General features: G+C 41.8%; 1 protein-coding gene across 1 annotated transcript in view; it reads right to left on the minus strand.

Moving 5' to 3' along the window:
- Positions 1-965: 965 nt before the first annotated feature.
- The window catches only part of LOC108978450, a 22,207-nt gene continuing 6,510 nt past the window's right edge, over positions 966-16,662 (minus strand). Inside the window, exons 6-9 of the mRNA XM_018948749.1 lie at positions 14,089-15,615; positions 11,437-12,144; positions 10,231-10,355; positions 966-10,176 (exon numbers count right to left, since the gene is read on the minus strand). Of these exons, the coding sequence (XP_018804294.1) occupies positions 2,105-10,176; positions 10,231-10,355; positions 11,437-12,144; positions 14,089-15,615 (10,432 nt within the window). The 3' untranslated portion in view covers positions 966-2,104. The remainder of the gene's footprint in view (positions 10,177-10,230; positions 10,356-11,436; positions 12,145-14,088; positions 15,616-16,662) is intronic.

Genomic DNA, 16,662 nt, shown 5'->3' on the forward strand with positions numbered 1-16,662 from the left:
TTTAAAAATAAAAAACATGGAAAATTAAAAAAATGAAAAATTCAAAATAAAATTGGACAATTTAAAAAAAATTGGAAAGTTTTTAATTTGGGTATATGGATAGTTAAAGACATAAGCAAGTCTCTAAAGCAGACTCTTTAAAACTTTGAGGAAAATTGATCGAGTAGAAACTGAGAAATCGTGGTTATCATTTAATTTTGATACAAAAAAATAGTAATAACAGAAAAACGCGTTTAAAGTTTCGCGTATTTCTACATCTTCTTATAGTTATATAAGAATGTCTCCGATATGATATCTACATTTCTCCGATGTAATACCCATATCTCCGAAATAATATCTATATCTCCGAAAAGAATGTGAATTTTAAAAAATCCTTTTGTAGAAATTTGTTTGAATAGTTAGATTTATCTATATCTCTGAAATAATAATTTTTTTAATTTTGAAAATTTCTAGAAACATTTCTGACTAATCGAAACTAAATTTAGAAAATTTGATTTTCTTTATTTAAAGACTACAATACCCCCTTAACATTTGTTCAAACTAAAAATGTTGATCTGTTTTTTTTTTTAGCAATGGCTTTTGCTTTTTCAATTATTAAATTTTTGGTAAGCGTGTAACGTCGTAATGTTGCAGCAAACAGAATACTGAACGCAGAATATTTAGCTAGCTAACAAAGCGAGTGACATAAACACTAAACCAACTTTACTTGCACTCTGCTGCTTATTTCATTTTATTTTTTGGTAATAATTTTTATTTTTTTATTTGTTAATTTTTTTTTTTATTTTTTATTTTATTTTTTTTTTTTGAAATTATGCTTAAAACCAACCAACCAAACTATATAAACGCAACGAATGCTGACATTCACAAATTACAAAGCATCCACAGGACCATGTCAAACAGCGGCGAAAGCTATTTCAATTCGTTGTCACACTGTCATACATGAATATGCAATTAAATGAAACCTATTAAATTGTGAAATAAGTCGTTACATTTATTTCAAAGTTCCTGCCTACATTTAAAGCTATACAAATATTGAATGAGAAGAAACTAGCGCATAATGAAGGAATCATAAGATATATGTAGTGATAGTGATAGTGATATTTTGCTTTGCTTAATCTCCTGTTAGCTTAATACATAGTATATGCGTAGAATTTTTTCACTTACATATTGTTAAATAAAATCTTGTGTCTGTATGTATATATCTTTACACTTTACATATGTATTTATATACAAATTTAAAAACTTACTGTTACAACAGTGTATTGAAACTTAAATGACTATGCTATATATGCTCTTATAGCATACTTATACGAGTGTTTAAAATTAATCATTAATATAATGCTTCACACACACTTACATGTCTTATAGAGTCAGCGCATAGCGTAAAACGAGAATTTCTATTCACTTTAAATATAAGCAACATTTTACATAATAGTAAACTTAACTACGCAATAGTAATTCACCAACTTATCAAATCCCAAATGGAACCATAGTATAACAATATTTTCGTTGACGACTGGGCGGCCGGTCAACACTTACCTACAGAAAAGCATAAATAGACTTTGTGCTTAATTATAAACATATGTACTAAACTAATAGAACGCTTTTGCATTTGCTCTAATCTAATTGCAATATGTTAGACATAAATGTAGTATATATATATATATGAAACGAAGTTGTTAACACTTCAACAAAGCTTACACTCCCTTTACACTATTCATATCGACTTAATGTTGATATATTCTTGTCGTAGAACTACTAAAGCTGCACCTAAGGTAATGATAGTTGGCATGTTAGCAAAGCATACGGTGCTAAACACACATATGTGCATACACACAACAACAACACTTAGTTTTGTAGCGTAATAATGCACGCGGGTTGTTGCTGATCTTAGCCACGCCAGCGTCGTTGGCAATATGCTTCACAACTGATGCGGCTGCAACTGCTGATGCTGGTGCTCCAACTGCGGCTGCTGTTGTTGTTGTCCGCCCATTACATTGCCATTGCTGGATGCGCCTTCTACGCCTGGCATTGTTGCTGCTGCTGCCGCTGCGTTCGTCAACTGTCCAGCTATGTCGTCTTGGGCGGTGTTGTTGGCACACTGCTAAAACCACGAACGATTGATGTCATAAGGCTTGGGCATACCCAACGAGGATGGCCGGTATGCAGTTGGCGGCGGTGGCTGTCCATAGCCAGCCGCACCAGCACCACGTCCCAATAGACCTTGATTGAACATGAGAAAGTCCTCGCGCCGCAAATATGACGAATATAACTGAGAATTGGGGTCGGCCAATTGTGAGGCGCCCGTATTATGCATGAATGAGTAGGGTGTGGCACGTGGTGTTGTGTGCGCTGTCAAGAATGGATATACGCTCGCTGCTGTGGCGCCTGAATTGAGTGCTGATTGCGCTTTCTCCGCAGCACTAGCATCACTAGTCGAATTGCGATGAGCTGGCGCCGGCGCAGTTGGCATATAGTATGGATTTGATGCGTCTCTGAATTGGTCTAGATAGCTGCTGGCCGCAGCTGCTGCCGCCTGATCGCCGTATAAACCGAGTGTGCCGGGTGTGGGACCGAAATTGAAAGCGCTACCCGGCACCATGCCGGTGACTTCCGCGGCGGATGTCTTCAGCGAAATTGCCGTCGCCACATCAACGCCACCGGCAGCGGACACATTTGAGGCTGCAGACGCAGTTGCAGTGCTGTGGGCGGCTGATTGGCCAGTAGCAGCTGCCGCGGCGGAATTGGAAGTGCCAGACGTGGCAAGCGGTGAACCAACGCCACCGGTTTTTAGGCCAGCGTAGAGTGGAAAACCTTGTTGGAGTGCTTGCGCGTGCGCTTGCAAATGTGCAGGCACTCCGCTGGAACTTTGGTGGGCAGGCTGTGCTGAAGCTATGGAAGCGGTGCTGGACAATTGCGACATATGTGCCGCCGCTGTGTTGTATTGGGAGGCGTGCAGGTGATTTTGCGTCATCTGTTGCTGATGCTGTTGTTGTTGGTGCTGCTGATGTTGCTGTTGTTGCTGCAATTGCTGTTGTTGCTGCTGCTGGCGTTGCTGCAACTGCTGTTGTTGCTGTTGCTGCTGCTGTTGTTGTTGTTGCTGCTGAAGTTTAGCAGCTGCTGTAGCTGCCGCTGCCGCCTCTGCGGCAATCGTTGACGCCTTCTTTTTGCGCCCACGCTTGGCTGGCGCCTGCACTACGGGCGCCACCGGCTTGGCAGCCTCTGCGACAGCAGTTGCACTCTGTTGCTGCTGATTGCCGGAATTGTTACTGCAACTGGAATTGGTGTTCGGCACACCGTACGTATTGGACGCCGCCGCAGCAGCCGAAAGTTGCTGCGGATTGCCGTACATACTGGCGGCGCTCGCACTCATGGCCGCGATGGACGCAGGGTTCGAGTACAGCTGCGAAGTTGTGAGATTTTTCGCGCCACCCGCTGCATTGTACATGTGAGCCGCTGGCGGCATATTTTTGTCGTAAAAACCGGCGCTGGCCGACGACAAGCCGAATAAACTCTCGGCCAAAGGATGCAGCAATGAGGCAGCCGGATTGCTGTACGTCTGCGTTGGTGGTGGCGGTGGCGTCGGCTTGTTATAGGCCGAAAGGTGATGCGTCAAATGGTGGCTGGACATGTTCAGCATGTTGCTGGCGTCAAGCGTTGTTCCCGGAACCGACGCTGACGCGGTGGATGCAGCCGTTTTAGCAGACAACTGTTGGTGCTGCGTATTATGTTGCTGCGTATTATGTTGCTGCTGTTGTTGTTGTGGCTGTGATGCTTGCGATTGCTGCGCCTGTGCTGAATAACTCTGATTTATTTGCTGAGCACGGCCTAACTGCTGTTGTTGCTGCTGTAAACTACTCGCCCCATAATTTAAGGGTTTATTTAGCAAACTGGCTGTTATACTTTCCATGCCCGACTTGGATAAATGTTGGGTTTGGCTTTGCTGCTGTTGCGCATGCTGATTATGTTGCAACTGTTGATGGTGCTGGCTCTGCTGTTGCTGTTGACCATGTTGCAGCTGATTGTGTGATTGTTGTTGTAATTGTTGAGCCTGCTTCTGCTGTTGCAACTGCTGGTGGTGCTGCGGTTGCTGTTGGCTGCTAGCAGAATTTGATTGCTGATGTGATTGTTGTTGTTGTTGATGATGTTGCTGCTGCTGTTGTTGCATTTGACAGCTATTATCCTTTGCATAATCTTTGGGAAACCCCATCGATGCCGCACGATTATACATTTCGAACGCCTTATCCGGCGTAATACTGCCTAAGTGCTTGCCAAACGGCATGGCGCCCAAAAAGCTGTCGAACATTTGTTGTTGTTTGCTAATCTGCGTTGACAACTGCGACACTTGCTGTTGCAAGCCGGTATTATTGTCGCACTTTTGCAGTTTGTTGGCTGTGCTGCCTGCACCCGTGCCGCTATAATCCATGCCAAGCATGTCTTCAGCTGTACGCTTGAGGGAGTTGGTGTTTGTGTTTGTGGAATTCACCGCCGCAGTGCTTGGAGCCGTGGTCGAGGCTTGAGACGCCGAACTGGAGGCCGTAGCCGTCGATATGGCAGTCATTGAGTTTTTATGTGCCTGCGCTTGTTGGTGCATGTGTTGCATAAATGCCACCATATCGTTGGCGGAATTGTCACCGTAGCTGAGTGTGGCGTTTTGTCGCTTATCGGCATCTGTCTTATCTGCAACGGGCATTTCTTTGTTGGTGGAAGCGGCAGCAGCGGCGGCTGCAGCAGCTGCTTTCGACTGATATTGAGCATAAGTAGGATATTGCGGCTTTGGTGGTTGCTGTTGTTGCGTTTGCGGTTGTTGCTGTTGCAGAGTTTGTGGTTGTTGCTGTTGCAGAGTTTGCGATTGCTGCTGTTGCAGAGATTGTGGTTGCTGCAACTGTTGTTGTTGTTGTTGCAATTGTTGTTGAGCATTCTGTTGCTTATGCTGCTGCTGCTGCTGCTGCTGCAGAAGCTGTTGTTGTTGCTGCTGATGTGTTTGTTGTTGCTGTTGCTGCATTTGGCCCTGCAACTGTTGCACGCCTGCCATGCTCCAATCCGTATGCTTTGCACCATCCAAAATGGACGCAGCGGCAGAACTAAGTGCGGAGCCGTAAAGAGCACGCAAGTTGTCCGTCTGCTGCTGTTGCTGTTGTTGTTGCTGCTGCTGTTGTTGCTGTTGTTGTATCATCGCCTGTGGCTGTGACGAAGCATTATAGAGGTCATGTGGCGTTGGCACATAACTCGGCACCGCCGTTGCACTAGGAACATTGGAGCCAATGTTGTTGCTGTTATTATTAGTATTGTTGTTCGCAACACTCGGTTCTGCTGCTGGTGCGGACGTAGCCACCGGTGCAACCTTACCAACATCTGCATTTTGTGTTATTTGATTGAAGTTCAAGGACTCCGGAGTGCCGACAGGTGCCTGATATGGTGAGGGACTCATACTACTTTGGCTGTATGGTGAGAGTGCATTTGCATTTGCATTTTGCTGCGCCTGTTGTTGCTGCTGCTGCTGCTGCTGCTGCTGTGTCTGAGTCGGTTGATTTTGCGGCTGCGGCACTTGCGATTGRTACGGCGAATTCATTGGCTGTTGGTAGGGCGAATGTGGTTGATCAGCCGGAGAATGTGCCAATGGTGTAGGCGGTTGTGTGGCAGCAGACGAAGCAGGAGAATCTACACTACTAGTCATAGGGCTATGCGGTTGCTGATGCAGAGGCGAGTGGACCGAGGTAGCACCAACCGGCAATGCAGGTGTTGCATTGGATGATGTGTGTGCTGGGCTGCTGTGTGTCGGTTGGTGGAAAGGTGAGTGCTGTTGCTGATGATACGGTGAATTCGGATGGTGGTATGGTGATTGATGCGACTGCGTGGTGTATGGTGAGCTTTGCGGCTGCTGATATGGTGAATTTGGGTTTGGCGTACTCGGACTCATCGATGAGTTATAATCGGATTCTTGCGAACGTGGTTGCTTGTACTGATCGTAGAGGTTCGGCAGTGGTGAGGTGGATGAGTAAACGGGCGTTTTGGAAGCTTCAGAACCAGATGGATTATAACTATTTGCACCACCATACGGTGATGTACCACTTAATTCCGGTGTTGAAACATTTGGCGATGAAGCCGATGAGTATATATGTTGTGAGTATTGAGGATATGGTGAAGGCATTTCACGTGGGCTACAACTTTTATCAGGACTGCTTTTAGTAGTGGTGTCTTGATAGAAACCCGCCTTAATAGCGCCATTCAATGGATAGGGTGAGGTAGGCTTGGTAATTTCATCGGGTTTCGGTGAAACCATTATCGGTGATGCACCGATTGGTGAAGCACCAATTGGCGAAGTGTAATTTGCACCCGCATAGGAGCCGTAACGTTCATCGATTGCTATACGCGGCGAATCGGGGTCCTGACTGAACGAAGAACGCTCGGATATGGTGCTACCAGTGCTGGCTTTACGCTGCCTTGGAGCCGATGGTAAGGAAAAGTCGACACCACCGGTAATCGAAGTCGAAGTGGGAGATCTACTTGCAGCGGTGGCACCAGTCGAGGATATTGACGCTGACGCAGCGCCATCATTCGACTTTGTCGAGCTGGAACCAACACCTGCACTGGAGGCCGATTCATTGGCATCTGACTGTTGTTGTTGCTGCTTCTCTTCCTCCTCCGATTTTTTAGCTTTCTTTGGTACACCAAAGGCCTTTAACCAAGCACTTAAATTGGGTTTTTCCTTTGCGACTGCACCGCTGGCCGAATCCGCATTTGCTGCAGATTTATTCTCCAACAGTTTTTCAAAAGGTTTCGTATAGTCGCTGCCAGACACTTCAGTAGCCTTCTTTTCAGACGCCACCTCAGAATCTGCAGCAGCCGTTACTGGCACTTTTGGTGTGAAAGGCGAAATTATTTCAAGCGCAGAGCTGCTTTTTCCCGATTTCTCCTCAGCTTCCTTCTCTGTGTTATTCATTGATTTTGCCTCAGTTTTACTAGCCAATTCGTCGATGAAATTATGTGATTGCCCCAAGGCAAAGTCATCGGTTTTTATAACCGTACCCAGGCTTAGTTTGGGCGCATTATCACCGGTGTCTACAATCAACGCATTTTTCACTTCTTTCGTTTTAGCCGCCACGGGACCCAAAGGGAAATGCTCGTCAGGTTTATTTAGATTCTGCAAAAGATTACCTTTGGCTTTTCCCGGTTGCAAACGTTCGATTGTGCGCAGTAAGTCTTTGCGCCGTGGATTGGCAGCCGCTTGCAGCTTCTCTTTCAGCGATTTTCGCTTGGCTTCCTTAGCCAATTGGTTTTTAATGTGTGGCGGAGGTGGCGGATTCAACAATAATTGGGTAGTGCTGGGCTCTTTGGGTTTCGGTGGAGCCAAAGCAGTCAAGGCTGGCGCAACTGTGGCGGGTGGTGGTGGTATCAGCAAAGTAGGTTGATTCGCAGCGGATGCAGATGCAATTGATGATATCGATGGTGCTGTAACAACCGAGTTATTGGATGAAGCATTTGCTGACGTGCTCCCAACTGAATTGACAGACGTTACCGAATGTGGTGGTGTGCCACAACTCGAGCTTACACTGCTCGCTGTGCCGCCTATCGCGCTACCTACGGTGCCGGTAGTTATTAACTCTGAGATCACTTCTTTCTTAAGGCCACCGGCAACTACTGCGTCACCATCGGCCACTAAATCAACTAGAACATCTGCAAGCTTCGTGGGCACTAAATCGATTTTAGGTGGCGCAATCGGTACTGGACGTCGAAAGTCGGCTGGTTCTAATTTGGCGGGTATTGCTGCATCAAACTCATCCAGATTGTAGCGTGAAGGCGAGTTGCTTGCCGAGCTAAACTCCGAAAAACGTGGCGTATGCTCCAGCCAACGATTGATGTCTTTAAGCGTCTGCTCAGTTTCGACATCTAGTGCCTCAATGTTGGTGGAAGACGTCTTATTCGACACAGCGCTGCCGGTTGGCTTATTGTTAGCCTTCTTGTTGGCAGCAGCACTGGCGGCGGCCTTCTTTTGCAAAGCTTTTTTGGGCGGCACTGGTGCTACTGGCTTTTCAGTGGTCTTTTTTGGTGGTTCTTCCTCTTGTACTACAGGAGCTGTTGGTTCCGGTTTAGGCTTCTCCTTTCGTTTTGATGCCGGTTTATCCGACGTTATAACCGGTTTCTTTTCTATACTTTTAACACTTTTATTCTGAGAAATATTATTGCTCGCTGGGTTATCATTGTGTTCTTCAACTGCTATCTCGGTTTTCATAGGTAACTTCAATGCTTTGGCAGACGTTTTCTCATCAGTTTTCGTACTTTTCTCCTCTTTCGGCGGCGTTTTGATTTCATCAGTGTCAGATATTTCTTTCACTTCCTTTGCGCTCGTGTTCTTTTTGGCTTTCTTATTGTTTTTGCGCGGCTTAGCATTTTCTCCGTTGGTCTTGTCAACTGATTTTTCTACAGCTTTGGCTGTGTCCTTCTTCTTGGCAGCGCTTTCTTTCGAACGACCTCGCCCACTTTTCTGGCCATCTTCAACTGTATTCTGTGCTGCGGTCTGTTGCAAATTGTTCGCTCGACTACGTCGATACTTAATCAGCTCATATTTATCCAAGAAAGGCAACAACATCTCCAACTCGGCTTGTTTTGCTGCCTCTGCCGCCGCCGCTTCATCAATTTCGGCGTTCTTTTTACTAGCATTTGTCGCTCCACTTTTACTTTGTGGCTCATCTTTTTTCGTACTACGTACATTCTTCTTAGGTGCGCTTTGTGTCTTGCGCTCCTCGCTGGAGCCACGTACTGGAGTTGAGCTACGACTAGATAAAGACTTGAAATCATCCTCTTCATCGTCAATAACCGCGGTATGCTTTTGGTTCGAATTTATTGCCGTTGTGCTGCCGGGGACTTTTTTGACTGTTGTCAGTAAATCGCAGAGATCATCGTTAAGTGCACTTTTGGAATATTTCTTATGCAGATCCACCTTAAACGGTGACATACTGCGCGAACGCGAATCATCATCGTCATCGATTACCTCCTCCTCCAACTCAGAAGCCGATGCGGCAAGCGCATCCACGGCTGGTGGTGGCATATCCTTATTGACATTTGATTTTTTCTTTAGCAGCTTCTCTGTTTCACTGTCACTCTCGCAATCGCTATTGGCTTGTGCCGTTTTAGACTTTGCCTTCGATTTGCTGCTCTTGCATTTACCCTTTTGATGCTTGTTGGATGTGTACTGCTTCTGATTTGATTTATTTGGTGTAGTCTTTTTCTTATGCCCAGCGGTAGTACTAGATTTAGTATGCGATTTACTCTCTTTGCTTGCCTTATTTTTGGTCTTTTTAGCAGCAGGATATTCAAAACTCTCATCATCATCATCATCGGCGTCATCTTCAGTTTCCGGCTCAGGCTCCATATCCGATTGCTCATCAAGCTCCGGCTGTGGTTTCGGCTCTGGCTCCAATGCGGTCTCTAGCTCTTCGTCCTCTGACATAATCGAATCTTCAGAGTTATGACTTCTTGATTTACTGCTTTTTTTACCCAGCTTCTTTGATTTTCCACTATCACTTTTGCCTTTTGAAGACTTATTTGTTGATTTGGAGGATTTTTCGCTTTTATCTTTACTTTTCTTTCCTTTTTTTGATGAGTCTTTCGTTTGTTTACTTTTACTCTTTTTGGTGCTCTGTTCGTGTTCCAGATCTTCATGTATATCTTCATTGGCCACATTTTCCTCCATTTCGAGGTCATCTTCATCATCTGTGCCATGTTTTTCCACCATTGCTGTTTTGGTTTTCGATTTCTTCTTGCGTCGTTTATCCTTTTCTTTACGCTTTCGCTTTGTGCCACGTTGCTCTGGACCACCACCACCATTCCCTTCATCAAAGTCTTCGTCCGCAGTATCAGCATATTTGTCTTTATTTATCGGTATTACGGATTCATGGGAATGAGAGTGCGCATGTTTTTTGCTGCTTTTCTTTTTCTGTATGGTTTTATCCACAGCATTTTTTTCCGCATCCGTTGTTATGCTCTGACTATCGCTACTTGCATCCTTCGAAGACTTTTTATTGAAGTATTTCTCACGGAAGACATTCATCTTGGAATCAGCTGCCGGATAACCCAAACTAGGATCGTCCTCCTCATCGTCTGATAAATTATCAAAGTATTTTTTGGTGGCCTTATCGAACGCCTCTTGCAAGTTATTTACCATTTCGGTGTATTCTAAAAGAAAAATTTGATAATTCGTTGTTCCTTCTGTGCTGCTCAGATACTCACCATTGTTGTGGCCATTGTAGAGGCGACAGTTGTTCACAATCAATTTGAAATCATTGCGAAAGTCACTAAATTTATTGTATTTGCCGCTGTCCAGTTTGTCTTCCATCTTTAAGAGATCCATTGGTCTGTACCAAAAACACGTAAATAAAAACATTAAAGAATTGATTTTAATTTATTATGTTGTTGTTGTTGTAACGGTTATCTTATTTATTTTAGTTTATTATAGAAAAGATCGATGTGACCGACCAAACTCAAGTTTTTGTATGGAAAACTTTTTTATTTGAAAACGTAACTTCACGAAATTTGGCATAGATCATTATTCAAGGCATGGCTACAATACCTGAGGACTGTGTTCAGAACGGACCTCTCTAGAATATAGCTACCATACGATATGTGTTCAAAAAGTATCGCGAATTTTGAATTTTCGCTGGTTACGTATATTCGAATTTTTTGTAGCGTTATGTTGGTACTCATGTCTCTCACTTATGCCGACAACAAGCTCGGCCATTTTGAATGTTCATTTAATTGTTGACAGCTGCTTTGCTTGCACGTGTTTTAGATCGTCTTCGATTTTTACCTATTCAAAAAAATGGATCAAAGAACCTGTATCAAATTTTGTGTTCCTTCCATTCCGAATGTTGACTGTGGCATACGGAGAAGCTACCTTGGACCGAAGCAACGTTTATCGGTGGTACAAAATGTTCTCAGAAGGCCGAGAAGACGTGACAAAAATTGGCTTTTACGCCACGATAACGCCCCTGCTCACACATCGTTGCTTGTGCTCGACTTTTTGGCCAAAAACAACACACTAATGATGCCGCAGCCCCTGTGACTTTTTCTTGTTCCCTAAACTGAAGAGGCCCATAAAAGGACGACGTTACGCTTCTCTTGACGAGATAAAGACGGCATCGAAAGAAGAGCTGAAGAAGATAAAAAAAATGCTTTTTTGAAGTGCTTCGAAGATTGGAAAAACCATTGGCACAAGTGTATAATATATCATGGAGATTACTTTGAAGGGGACAAAATAGATATTCATGAATTAATAAATAATTTTTGAAAAAAACACAAAATTCGCGATACTTTTTTAACACACCTCTTACAAATTGACCGATAAAAAAAAGTTAAAAATCTTTTTATAATTCTTTTTGTAAAAGTTTGGCGAAGTTAACCTTATTTCTTGTTTTACGAAAATATTTTCAAACTCACCTTCGTATAATGGAATAATATCGTGGCGCTATATCCTCCTCAACGGGATCCATAAAAGGCCAGGCATCGCGGTGGTTCTTCACATAGACGAGCACTTTGTGCATACCGATTTGTAGTACTTCTTCCGTTTCGGTGAAACTGAGAAAATTCGTATTCGTGGAATTTTTGGAAGCATAATTAAAGGCGTTCAACGATGTTGATGTCAATTGATTGGTGGCACAGGAATGCATTGGGAAATGGGAAGCGTGCGTTTGGTGCGTATATTGGTGATGATAGCGGTTATGATTATGGTTATAGTTATGGTTTGGGATGTGATGATGATTTTGATTATGATTATGATGTTGATGGTAATTGACAGATGAATTGGAGCAATTATTGGATTGGGATGTTAAATAATTTTGATTAGTAGTTTTGTGAGAACTTTGGTTTTGATTGTTAGCATGTTTCAAATAGCATTTAGTCACTGCTGTCGCCATTGTATTGGCGCCTGACGACGACGTTGACACAAATGTTTTTGCTGCTGTTGCTGTTGTGGTTGTGACTACGGCTGCTTCTGCACCATGCGACGCATTTCTAAACACAGTCGAGGCGGTATGATTTGAAGTGATTTTGGTACTTGAGGTTGTGGTGGTAGTGATGGTTGCTGAGGTTGAGTTTTTGGTGTTTGAGGTGGTTGTGGTGGTGGTGCGATTTTTACTAAATACATTTCTACAATTTACAATTTTTTTTTTTTGTTTTGTGTACAAAACCATATATGATGTTTGTAGTGGTTGTTGTTTACATTTGCGGTTGCGTTGATGATAATGATGAAATCGGAGAATAATTAAGATGGTAATACATAATTCATTATGAATTACATATATACATATGTACATATATTTTAAGTATGTCAGTAATTAGGATGGGAATTCCAATGCATGATTGATATATTCACAAATTATTTACAAATCAGCGATACGAAAATTTTCAAATACGCATTTTTGTGTGTTGGGATGTGTGCGTGCAAGGATAATGTATGATGTATGATTGAGTGTGGTACAAAATGAAAGAGAGTGTAAGCAAAAGAAAAAGGGAAATGATTTGTTAAATATTTACAATATTAACTGGTTTCGTTTTGGAGAGCATAAGAGTCGCGATTTTCCTACGACAACAACTACGTGGAAATGATAATAAGAAAACAAGAAGCATGCGCAATGGGCTTCAATAAATTATGTTGTTTAGAAAATTGTATGAAAAGAATAACAAACAACATGTTTAACATACATACATACATAAGCACAAAAGCACATATTTAGAGAAACTAGAAGCGAGTAATTGAAAGTTATAATGAAAGGACTGGAAATATTTGTGTTAAATACATACATATATAAATTAGACGTCAATGAACCCATAAACATACAGAGATACAAATGAGGAAGGTATTTACATACATACGCACAATAAGCTATTATGCCAGCAACCTGTGTCACCAATGTTTTTATCGAGAAATTGTCACATCTAAATTTATAGGTTAAAGCATGTAGCACATTTAAGTGAATGATTGTTGGATTATGTGGATTAAAGAGAGTATGCAGTGTTAAATAATCTAAAATGTTCGTTAATTAAAACCCTTATTTAACAAAGTCGATTTAGATGATATGAAGCAGTTAAATTTGTTCGTTTCATTCATTTTTATACACTGAGCAGGGTATATTATGGTTGCCGACCATAAGAAAATGTTAGAGACCCCATAAAATATATTTCTTAAAGCGTTTTCTTTTCTCGACGAAAATTTTGGCTCATTATATAGCAACACCATAACACCCTGCAAAAATGCTCAATTTTAAATAATAAAAGGGCAAAAAAAAAATGGCACCCTATTATAAATCAGCTGTTGTATTGTTTCGTTTTTATAATCATGTCACTTTGTGAAAAAACTTGATTAAATATTTTGCAACTTTAAGAAACCATAAAAAAACGGGGCAGATCTCACTCTTACGTTTTGGGGAGTAGAAAATGTTGCACTATTGCCTGGTTGGAGGTAACATTTTGAGAAATGAGCAATGGAACCTGAAAACATGTTTAGGGAAGAACACGTAATTTAGACAGCCCGAGCAAATGCAACATTTTTGTTGGAAAAGAAAATAATATAAATATTAATGTCCGTCTGGCTATCTGTGTGTCTGTGTATACGCAAAGTAGTGCTTATTTGGAAAACTTCTTCATTTGACGAGTTTTCTTCGCAAAATTGGGCATGGATTATCATTAATAATGCAATTTCTGAAGAAATTATTCAGATCGGCACACTGCAGGAATAGCTGCCATACAAACTGGACGGTCGGGGTAGCTGCAGAAAGTATTCCTCCCACAATTTTGAGAAATGCTACCGACTCGACCTCCGCCCTTGAAGGAATAAAGATCCAGTTAGAATGCTTGGGAAAAGTCTAATAATTCCTGACACTCGCATACTCTCTAAAATAAGCGGGCATAATCTTTTATAGTAGTTTTTTTGGCGACATGAATTTGCACAAAACAAGCAACAGCAAGAGAATGCATAAACAATTTTTGTGTATTTTGTTACACACAACAAAACAAAATTCAAACTTTAGTGTGAATGAAAGTGATTAAGAAGCTTTTTAAAGAACTTTTATTTAGTGCATTTGAGACACTTACTCATCTGCGCTTTTATCCGAGTTCTGCGACGATGACTTCGCACTAACAGACGTTGTTGTCGTTGCCGCCACCGCTGCCGCGGCTGCTGCTGCGGCTGCCGCCATTTTTTTCTTATGCCCACCACCGCCACTGCCATGATTTTTCTCCGCCGTCACACTGGCATCAGAGGAGGCATTCGACACCGATGCAGACCCACTATGTTTATGATGCTTCTTGTGACCCGCACTGTTCCCTGATCCCGACGATGACTTAGACTTGCTTTCTGCACGCTCCACTGTCGCAACTGTTGTTGCGTCTTCACGCAAAGCGGACGGTATGAATATGTTGCCGGTCAACGATGAGAGTGAGTTGTTGGTTTGTCTGCCGGGCAATTTCATATTGCTGGTTGGTGCCATATCATGTACAACTCCTACGCCCACCTCTTTTTTTATGATGGTGGTTGTTATGTGCTGCGTGCCAGTGCCTACAGCGCCTGTAGTATCACCCAGTGCATCAACAGCGACCGCGGCGGACAATTCATGTAATTCACCAGTTGCAGATGCGTCACCGGTAAATTGTCGACAGAAGTTCTCCTTATCCTCGGGACTCAGCGAAGGTATATGCGTAAGTACGTGGTTGCTGCTATGTTGGCCGTTGCTGTGACTTTGCGTTTGCGATCGCGTGTGTTGATTTTTGCTATTGTGACTGCTCCGTGTTTTGGGTGATTTGTTGTTGCTATTGCTGCTTTGGCTATTAGTATTACTATTACTGCTACTGTTGCTACTGCTGCTAGCACTCTGTTTTGGTGTTATGTCTGCTGCTACAACTTCTTCTATGTCTTTTGTTATTGCACGAACTTGATCAGTGTTGTAAGCGTCAACGTTGTTACCGTTGTTGTCACTTGCATCGGTGACATGCTTGCGACGACGTCTATGCTCGCGAGATTTCTTCTTCTGTTTCTTTTGCGACTTCTTCTTCTTGTGATGCGACTTTTTCACTTTAGCAGGAACCAACTGAGCCGGTGAAGTGAATTGTGTGCCATCTAACGGTTGCTGCACCGTTAACTCCAACTGATCACAGCGCAGAGGAAAGTGGTGCTCAATTTCTGCTTTCTGCAGTGCGAACACGGAGACGTTATTGTACGCAGTTGAAATTTGAGGATTCACACCATATTCTCTTTCGTCGTCTTGTGGCTCAACTTTGATATTTTGTAAAAGCAACTGTTGGTTTGGCAAACAATGATCGGGTGTAAGCGAATAATCTTTTGGAACCGAATCAATTGTGCTTACAACACCGCCGGTTGCACAATCAACAGGTGTGTTATGATTGACCTCAAGCTGCTGTGCACTATAACAATCGGCCGTTTGGTGCTCTCTGCCGTTTTCGTTTTCGTTCTCGTTATTGTTGTCAAGTTCTTCCTCTTCACCCTCCGGCGTGAGACAAAATGTTTCACGATGACAGAGAAACTCGCTGGAGTTTGTCGTGGCTGTGCGGCGTAAGGAGCTGGCGTATGTGGAGATGCCACTGGCGGTCGACGTAGATTGAGAGCTGCAAAAAGTAACAGTTTTTAAATATTATGCATTTATATGCTATTTTCACTTTAATTAAGCTGGATGTAAATGACAACGATGACATTAAGTGATTTTAATCTATATGTTGTGTTAGAATTGTGTATGAATTTTATGGTTTTGCAAAAAACGAGAACAATATAAATAAATTGGATGCTAGTAGCGCTAAACATAACGGAAAAATAGAATAAAAAGCAGTGTTTAAGATTTTTTTGAACAGGGTTCAAGTTACCAATTTGGTCATTGCTTAAAATTTAGAAGAATTGATATTGATTTGATTTGACACAAAGCAATTACTGCAGTTGTTTTTACGAGTTAAAATAAAAAACAAATTTTTATATGTAACACTTGTGTATTCGTAACTCCGATTTTTGTTATGACTTGAAACAAATCGTTTGGGCAAAAACCTATAAGTTATTACCATATACGATATGGCCAAATGAAAACTGTTCAGGGTTGCACATTCTTTAATTCACAAATTTTGGATTCAAAGTTATATACCTTCTTTATTACTTTAAATTTAATTTCTATAAATCTAATTTTGATATTAAACATTAAATTAAAGATGTTTGGAATTGAAAAATAAATTATTTTTTAATAAATAATAATCGTAAAATATTGTAATTAAAAATACACGTACAAACTAGAGCTCTTAAAATTATTCAAAGTCGAACGACTATTCGAATAGTTGCTCTGCTGCGAGTATTTGAATAAAGGAATATTGTTTGAAATCCGAGCAGCCTTTGTTTTTTGCTTACTATACAGCAAAGTTTTTATAAACTTACATTCGTAGAAACATTTTGTATTACAATTCGAATGGTCGACAACGAATGAATAGGTTAATCGAAACTACCAACAACTGAAATAGATTATCCGGTTAATCGATTATTCGTATACCAAGAGCTCTAGCTAAAAAATATAAGTTCTAAAACAACTTTCTCAATCCCATAATAATTTTTTGGTTTTTCAATATGGAATTAACATTAAATATTTATGTACATTATTTTTTAAATCAATTATAAATTTT

Source organism: Bactrocera latifrons, unplaced genomic scaffold (assembly GCF_001853355.1).
Source record: "Bactrocera latifrons isolate USDA-ARS-PBARC rearing strain unplaced genomic scaffold, ASM185335v1 scaffold_122, whole genome shotgun sequence".
Lineage (NCBI taxonomy): Eukaryota > Metazoa > Arthropoda > Insecta > Diptera > Tephritidae > Bactrocera > Bactrocera latifrons.